General features: G+C 46.6%; 1 protein-coding gene across 4 annotated transcripts in view; it reads left to right on the top strand.

Annotated features, from left to right (window-relative positions):
• Window positions 1-3,382: 3,382 nt before the first annotated feature.
• Window positions 3,383-9,355, top strand: part of Reps1 (RALBP1 associated Eps domain containing 1) — a 69,266-nt gene continuing 63,293 nt past the window's right edge. For all 4 annotated transcript variants that reach the window (XM_032894955.1, XM_032894954.1, XM_032894953.1 and 1 more), the window contains exon 1: window positions 3,383-3,910. In XM_032894955.1, coding sequence (XP_032750846.1) covers window positions 3,758-3,910 — 153 coding nt within the window. In that variant the 5' untranslated portion in view covers window positions 3,383-3,757. The remainder of the gene's footprint in view (window positions 3,911-9,355) is intronic.

Below are 9,355 nucleotides of genomic sequence, written 5' to 3'. Positions count from 1 at the left end.
GGGCCTGTTGTAGTTTAGGAAAGCTTTATAAAGCAATACAGCTATAGACAGAGAACTTCACACTCTCTAAGGCTCATGCTGTGGCGAATTTAGCTTGAGTAATTGGCAACAGGTAACAGGAAGGGCAATGGAAGAAGGAAATGGTGTCTGGTAGGCAACTCCTGGCCACAAGATCCTAGACTCCGTGATCCATGAAAAGAAAATCCTGCCCCTCACTTTACACTGGGACAACATGATCCAAGTATAGGTGTCTGGTTGTTTTGTTTGTTTGTGACAGGATCTCACTTGTAGACCAGGCTGGGCTTGAATTCACAATTCTTCCTTTCCATGGGATTGTATGTGTGTACACCCTGCCTGACTTTCAAAGTATAATTTTGACTTTTTAATTTCATGTATATGAATGCTTTTGACTGCATGAGTGTATGTGCACCATCCATGTGCAGTGTCCGCTGAAACCAGAAGACAGCATCAGATCCCAGGAGCTGGATTTAAGGTTAAGAGGCTGTACCTGAGCTGGGAATGGAAGATGGGTCCTCTGCAAGGGCAGCAAACGCTCTTAACTTCTCAGCCATCTCTCCAGCCCTTCGAAGCATAATTTTGAACCCATTAACTGGGCTGGAACTTAGAGACTTTGAGGACTGTAAGGAACAGGTTTATGTGAGGGGCGGCAGGAGAGGAGAAAAGGATAGATTATGGACACGTCAGAGCCTAGAACTTGTACACGAAGGAATCCTGCTTCTTTGGATTTGAAGAGAGGCACAGAGCTGGAGTTTGCTAAAGTTAAGGATGTGAGAGTAGGAAGTTAGAGTCCGGGCTGCTCAGTCCATCAACACTGAATTCATTTGATCACTCATGATCGAGGTACACAATGGACAGGCCTTGGAAGTGTGGTAAGCAAGAAACACTTCCTACTGAATACAGAGCTAGTGGCTCAGGGGACTTAAGAGAGAGTACTGGTTTCAGAATTGAATAGGTTTAGAATCCTATATCTAGATATTTGGTATCATGCGACTTACAAGTTGCTAAAACCATTTTTTTTTGTCTCAGTGTCCCAATTTTTCAAAAAAGGAAAATACTTGAAAAGCCTATTTCACGGGGTTGTTGTCCTCAATGTGGTAATTAGCATACAATTTTAGAAAAATTCCTGGGCCACAATAACATTCAGTAATTACTAGTCATGAATATATATAGAAATTCCTACTTGAAGGGCAAGTAGATATGCAATGAAGAAAAAGAATTCAGATTAAGAGGATCAAACACAGTGCAACAGCTGGAGATCAGGTGTCAGGGGAACTGTTCTCTAAGACAGTGACCTTGGAACAGGAGAATAAACCGTAGAGGTGTCTGTGTGAGAATTCAGACAGGAACAAAGGCCTGGGGCAAGAAAGAGCTGCTAGCTAGGCCATGGGAAGGTGGCAGGGAAAAAGGGACTGGTGACAACAGGAATCAATTCCCACCTGGTTGAACCTATCTTTTAAAAAATACACGCACACACACACACACACACACACAAACACGCACACATACTGACACACACACATACACACACATACATACACACACACTCACACACACACACTCACACACATACACACCACTGACACACACACTGACACACACATACACACACACACACCCACACTACACACACATACACACACTGACACACAAACACATTGACATACACACATACACACACACACATACATACACACACACTGACACATACGCTAACACACATACGCTGACACACACACACATACACACACGCATACACACACTGACACACACATTCACACACATACACATATACACACACACTGACACACACATTCACACACATACAGATACACACACATACACACACAGACATACCACACACATACACAGATACACACTCACACATATACACACTGACACATACATACATACATACACATACATACACACACATACACACACATACACACATATACACACTGACACACACATGCACACACATACACATACACGCACACATACACACACATACATACTGACACACTGACACACATACACACATACACACACATACACTCACACACAAACACACGCAAAATCTGAAATTGTGAAAATGAGTTATATGAAGTAGAGTAATCCGAAAATGTCGACACAAAGTGGCATCTCTAAAGACTTAGATGAAGGGCTTCCCCGCTCATTTAGACTCAGCCTTCGAACAAAGCACGGCAGGTTTTGGTGCCAGAGTCCTCCCTTCTGTTTCCTGGGCTGTTTGAGATAGGGTTTCTCTCACATGGTCTAAGTTGGCTTTCAGTGTTCTATGCAGCTGAACATGACCTTGAACTCTGATCCTCTTTTCTTCTACCTCCCAAATGCTGGGATTACAGGTAAGCACCACCATGCGTGGTATAGGCGATGCTGGGAATAGAATCCAGGGTCTTGTGCATGCAAGCGCTCTCAGAAATGAGCTACAAACCCAGCCCTCTATGTTGGCTCAGTCTCATAATGATGTCCTCTTAATGGGCTATATGTAACCAAACTTGACAAGTCTTCTGTGTAATCTCCCTTGGCTCCCATATATGAAATACTTCATATTTAATGCTGACAAGATAGCTGGCTGGCTGGTGATAGTATCCCATCACCAGGAAAGCAAAGGCAGGGGGATCAAGAGTTCAAGTCCAGCCTGACTTCATAGGGTTTCAGAAAAGAAATAGTTTAAAAAAGATTAAAGACTCGTTAAGGGTGTATGAACTCCTGAGGCAGGTGTGGATTAAGACAGCACATTTTCCCCTCCACGGAGGAAAGGATCATGAGCCACAGGAGGCCCTGGAGTTGGCTGAAGGCCTATACAGGTTTATAGAGTGGATAGCATAAATCGACAATATTCGGTTTCCGGTGACAAAACCAAAACCAAAAAAACCTCTGACCGTTTTGTTTTGTTTTGTTTTTCTTTCTATTCTGCAAACTTGGTTTTATAGAAGACCCGGCTTAGGAGTGGGAATTCAGCCTCGATTTAAGCGTCCACACCTGAGCAAGCTTCCCAGCTCCAGCGGACAGTGTAAAGCGATGCACTCCTCCTCGGTAGGTGCAAACGGGTAGGAACTGCTGCATGCCAGAAGCTGCCACACTCGAGCCCGCAGCCCGACCTGAACCCTCCGCATCCGATCGCTGGCAGACTGGTCCTCAGGTGCCCCTCGCCTAGGGTCCTGGCGGAGGGCGCCCAGGGCCACTGGCCGCGCCGCGGGGCTCCGGCCAGCAGGGGGCGCTGCGGCCCGCTCTCCCGGGAGCGGCCAAGCCAGCCCGGTGGGTGTTTCTCTCTCTCTCTCTCTCCCTCTCCCTCTCGCGCTCTCTCCTCCCGGCCTCACATCCGGGTCTGGAGCGCGGCCGCCGCTGTCAGTGCCGGGCCGGGGCGCAGTCAATGGCGGCTGAAGGAGGCGGAGCGGCGGCCACGCGCAGCCCCGAGCCCCCGAAACTTTAGACTTCCGAAGCCCCACAACTTCTCGGAGGGGGGTGCGTGGGCGGAAGGGGAAGCCGAGGCGGGAAGCCCGAGGGACGCGGCCGAGCCCCGAGCCGCCGCCTCCTTCCCCACGCCGAGCTTTGCGGCCGCGCGCCGCCGCCGCCGGCTGCCCCGGGCCACACGAGCTCGCGGCCCCGCGGGGAGGCCGTGCTGCACGCAGTCCCCCCGCCGGCCGCCCCGGGTCGCGGGGCCGGCGCCCGGGTGGTGCATGCTGGGCGGGGCGGCCGCCGGGCCGAGGCGAAGATGGAAGGCTTGACGCTGAGCGACGCCGAGCAGAAATACTACTCGGATCTCTTCTCCTACTGCGACATCGAGAGCACCAAGAAGGTGGTGGTCAACGGGCGAGTGCTGGAGCTGTTCCGGGCCGCACAGCTGCCCAACGACGTGGTCCTCCAGGTACCGCCGCGTCCCCGGCCGCGCGGGCCTCGGGCAGAGGGAGCGGGAGTGGGCGACGTTTCCAGGAGGGCAGGTTCCACCCGGGGGGCTCTCGTGCGGCGGGCAGAGGCCGCAGGTGCGGGTGCGCGGGGACTCCCGGAGGGGGAGGGGTCGCCTGCCGGGGTGGGGGCGGGGGTCTGCGGAGCCTCAGCCTGCATCCCTCGGTCAGCCTGTGCACGGGAAGAGCAACTTCCCCGGGAGGCTCTCGGCTTGCGTGCGGATCCTAGCTTCTGCTATGTGTGTTCCACATTCACAGAAGCTCTTCGGCTCCCGCACAATAGGAAAGTTACGAGTATAGGCAGGCAAAATGCCATATGAATTGGAGTGAGCCGAGCAGACTCGATGAAGTGAGTTTTGTTAAGGTATCCAAGAAGCAGGTTGGTTTTTTTTTGTTTTTTTTTTTTTCTTTTTTCTTTTAGGAAGCTGTGTTTGGGGAGGGGGGTTGCGACTAAGAAAATTTGAACTTCTGGCTAGTACTTGGCGTGTAGATAGATGTGAAAAGAACTTGTTCGTAGGATGGGTGGCCGATGTACCGTGGACAGTATCTTCTAGTGGGCTTTCCGAGTGTAGTTGGTGGAGCTCGTTCATTGGGTTTGGGATCTACTGGAACAGCTGGAATCAGAAGGTGGATATCCTCCTCGGTCTGTAGCTCTGCCCTGTAGCAGCAAGCACGGTTAGTGTAAACCTCCTTTGTCGTCTGTTTTTACAGGAGACTTCGTAGAAGTGCTAACATTTGTGATGAGCATTAACGCTACTGCCTCATGATTCATAGCTGCTAGTAAGAGCCTTTTTAAACGGCATGGGAGGAAGGAACCGTTTTAAGTTTTCATCCTAATATTGATCCCAAATCAGTTATCCGAATCTCCAAACACATGGAGATGGAAGTGGATAAAATGTAGGGGAAGCAGAACACTGGGGCAGAGGTTTTGTTTTACTTTGTTTTGAGACGGCTTCTTGCTTTATATCCCAGGCTTGCCCTGAACTTCAGGGTCCTGTTGCTCCCTCAACTGCTCAAGTGCTGGGATTACAGGTGTGGGCTGGGCTAGGAGTCTCCCCGGGCTTTTACTGTGGTCTCCTATCAAATAGAATGTGATTCTGGGCCAGCACTCCGTCTCCCCAGCCTTGAGTTCTTGTAGGCCCATTTTAGAGTGAAAGTCAGTTTGCTTAGAACAAAAACTCTAATGATATAAAAATTTCTACAAATACTTCGGATATAGACGATACCCTAGTGCCTACTGTGGTTTAGGGAACGAGTTCTTTCTCTCTGTTTTATGTTGTCTTTTTTTTTTTAAGCCTGGGGTGTGGTGGGGAAAGGTGAGTGTTTTAGGATAAGTAAGTCTAGGTCTGTGCTGCAGAAAAGGGCAACATAGTGACTATTTTAGGCTTTTGCCACTATTAACATTCTGCGAGGATTCACTGTTTTTGTTTTTTATGGCTCTCTTACAATGCTGAAACCAGTTTTAGCTTAGGTTCACACAACTGCCTGTAGTTTGCTGGTGGTCCTGTAGAGCTAGTGTCTTAATGGATTTGGTACAAAACCTACAGGTTCTGGTCAAAACATGCCCATTTATTACGGAAATAAGACATATAAAGGACTTAAAATCAAGGAGAAGCCTCCCATATTCTATCTTAGCTTATGTCTTTGGGGCTCAGACTTGACAGAGAATGACTTTTTGTCGTTCTCATGGTGTACAGGATTTTTAGGTTGTTTAAATATATTGTCGTTCAGGGTATAGAAGTTAGCATTGATTAGCCTCCAGCTGAGGTATGTTCAATAGATCCAGCTTATTTTCATATTTTACTCAATTGTATCGGTATTTGAAAATAACTTTCTATTGTTTTGTGCGTGGAGAGCTTAAGTAGCTTAAATATTTGGGATTCAGTCGCACATTGGGAACCGTAGGAATCCCCGGAGCCAGACTTTCACAGTACTATGTTCAGGTTGAGTGTCCCTGATCAGGGCATCTGTAATACTCCTAAACTTAAAACTTTGTGGGCCAAAATAGCACAAGTGGAAAATTCCACATCATGAAACTTTCTTGTATTCATAATTATCGTTTTTTTTTTTTAATTTACTCTCAAACTGTGGGACCACCGTGTACATGAGACATAAAGAGAGCTCTTTAAACTTGGATCCCACCCCCAAGGTATCTCATTGTGCATACACAAACATTCCGAAATCTGGAGGGGAGAGTTGAAACTCAAAACACTTCGTTTTCAAGCATCGCTGATAAAGGATTGCCAACCTGTACTGCATAGCAATCTGGAATCTCGAAGGCAGTTTACTTAAAATTTGGCCTAAGACATAGAAATGTGAGACAAGGGGAATGTGGATTTAGTTTCTCTTATGGGAGTTTGAGATTTTCTGAAAACAGCAGTCCATGGCTTTCAGTGAGAAGCATTTGGGGTAACTCAAACAAAACACAGAGTTCTGTTCCCTTTGTCAAGCTAGATATTGGGGGAAATTAACAGAAGCACAAGGTGCCCTGAGGGCTTTGTAAATTGCAGGACCATTCAGGTGTAAAGAAAAGGGTACCTGGAGGAAGCACTTTGGGTTCACAAGCACAAAGGAAATAAAAACAGGACATGATTCAGATGGACTTCTAAGTTGGGATGGGGAAGAAAGTTGGGCTTCTGGGCAGGGGAGAAATATGACCAAAGTGGACCTCCTCCGAGCCTTTTCAAGGACTAGTAGATGATAAGGTTTTACCTAAGCTGAAATATGTTTGGAAATAATGAAACAGTTAGGAAGAGTTCCTATTACTGAAGACTGCAGGCAGGAGATTTCATACATATTTCAGTAGGCAGTGCAGAAGCATTGGAAATTTTTGGCTTTGAGTGGTAGAGTAGAGGATAGGGAAGGAGGCTCTTACAAAGGTCTGACATGGGTGCTGGGTAATGGGTGCCCAAACCAGAGTGACAACACTAGAATGGAAAATAAGGGTAGTGTCTTTCTGAAGAGCAGCTGGGGTCCTTAGTTGTTACTGTGTGAAGTACCTTGTGGGGCAACTCATAATTGAATCCAGATGATCACGACTGGACGGGCAGCTTTGAACTAACTGTGAAGGGTATTTGAAAGAAAGGGTTCATATAGAAAGTACTCTAGGAAGCTTTTGTCAGTGCTACAACAGAGGTTGTTATCTTGGGGCTGATTTTATATCAAAGATAGGAAATGGTGAGGAACTGGACAGTAACACACAGAGCATGGGTCATGGGGCTGGTGACAGGATTCCATGGTAAGGGCATCTGCAGTTAAGCCACTGCAGTGCCCTGCGTTTGATCCTCAGGACCTGCAGGATGGAGGCGGAGAGACTCCCAAGACCAGTTATGACTATGCCTCACAGCTGCCCATTAATTATTTTTTAAATAATAAAATATTTAAGAACAGCAAGAAACAGGGTAAGAGAGAACAGTATATGGGGAGTGGTTTTATACTCTCGGGCCAGTTGTCGATGTCTGAAGATATTTTGGGTTGTAATAAAATGGGGAAGGAATGGTTTTGCTGGCATGTAGTGGGTAGAGGCCAGAGATACTGTTTAATAGCCCAGAGTGCATGGGACAGCCTGTAGAACAACTGTCTGGCTCAAGACGTCAGTGCCGTTGAGATCTGAGCCCTGACCTGGAGTCTGACAGAGAACAGGAAATGACTAGTTACAGGAGTTGTCCTGAAGGCAAACTTGGTTAAGCATGGCCGATTTGGCGTAATTTGGATGGGAGAGATGGTGGCTAGGATTCCTGTTGGACACCACTCCAATTAGAACAGGGGCAGGATGGGGCCTGGTGTTGTAAGGAGGAGTGGGGAGTGTGACTGCAGGCATTTTGGGATGTTGCTAACCTTCATCAAGTAGGAACAGGTATTTTATTTATGGTGAATGTTGGTTCTGTTCACCAGTTGGCCGTCACTTCCTCACATATATTGAGGGCAGGGAGCAGACAGTGTTTTACATACCTATTAGGACCTTGATTGATCCAGTATTTTTCAACATTTGTTAATAAAAGTCACGAGAGAGGGCTGAGTCATCTGGAGAAAGCAGGGTAGAGAACAGAGAACAGAGAGAGGGCCTAGAGCTGAAGGGGGAGGAGCCGGCATTGAGTGCCCACTGGGCTCCCCTACCAGGCAAGCCCTTCTCATGCAGGCTCTCACTTGACCCCTGCACAGCGCTGGGAAGTGGGGGCCATTTTTATTAACAAGGAACTTGGTAGGCAGAGAAGTTAAATAACCTGTTTATGAATAGTGAATGTCCTATCCTTTCCTTCCCGTTGTCCCTTGCCCCCTTGAAGCTGGTTCCTCACTGTTGGGACCTCTGAAGAATGGGTTAAGTCATTCAGACTTTGATTTGCTTGCTTGAGTTACATACACTCTTTCTCTTTTGAATAGTGAAGGGTTTAATTTATAATGATGTCTCAAAACAGTCACTTCAGAGAGAGGTAGATTCTTGTGGTTGCTTTCCTGGGTACAAATTGACACAGTTTTATAGTATACTGTCAAGACATCTTAAGGGATATCATTACACGTGTTAGTATCTGTTACTTTTAAAAACTATTTATTCTGTGTATACAAGTGTTCTGTCAGTGTATGTGTCTGTGTAGCATGAGCGTGGCTGGTGCCCACAGAGGTGAGAAGAGGATGCCAGACTCCTGGGAGCTCGAGTTAGAGAATATTGGTGTCACCACACGGGTGCTGGGAATTGCTCTCAGGTCCTCTGGAAGAGCAAACCAGTGTTCTTAACCATTGAGCATCTCCACAGCACCCAAGCGTGTGTTTCTTGAGACAGGGTCTCCCGACGCAGCCAAGGCTGGCCTGGAACAGCAGAGTAAAACATATTTGGGGGGCTGGAGAGATGGCTCAGTGGTTAAGAGCACCGACTGCTCTTCCCGAGGTCCTGAGTTCAAATCCCAGCAACCACATGGTGGCTCACAACCATCTGTAATGAGATCTGATGCCCTCTTCTGGTGTGTCTGAAGACAGCTACAGTGTACTCATATAATAAATAAATAAATAAATAAATAAATAAATAAATAAAAAAATATTTAAAAAAAAAAACATATTTGGGGGTAAAGGGTTTGTTGTTGAAGATAGTGTCAGTAGACCAGGAGGAGGAGCGAAATAGTTTGACTGAAGATCTGACCTCAATATTTAATTATCAATTTAGCCATTTGCTGAAGATTTTCAGTGTTACAGCATTAAACTTAACTTTTCCAGAAGCAATTTTTTTTTTTAAAGAATAAGAAAAGTATATTCTTTACCACATTAATCAGTATGCCTTCTTGGCTTTCACTTTAAAAGAAAAGAAAAAAACTCTTTATCTGGGAATTGTCAAAACTTACCCAGACTTTGAATGTGTGATTTCGTGATAAAGCTTTGAGTACTAGCTGTCCTTTTCCTGCAGTTTGCCAGCAGTGTGC

The sequence above is a fragment of the Rattus rattus genome, chromosome 2, assembly GCF_011064425.1.
Source record: "Rattus rattus isolate New Zealand chromosome 2, Rrattus_CSIRO_v1, whole genome shotgun sequence".
NCBI lineage: Eukaryota > Metazoa > Chordata > Mammalia > Rodentia > Muridae > Rattus > Rattus rattus.
The sequence above is the reverse complement of the archived record's forward strand: the minus strand, read 5'-3'. Positions and strand labels throughout refer to the sequence as shown.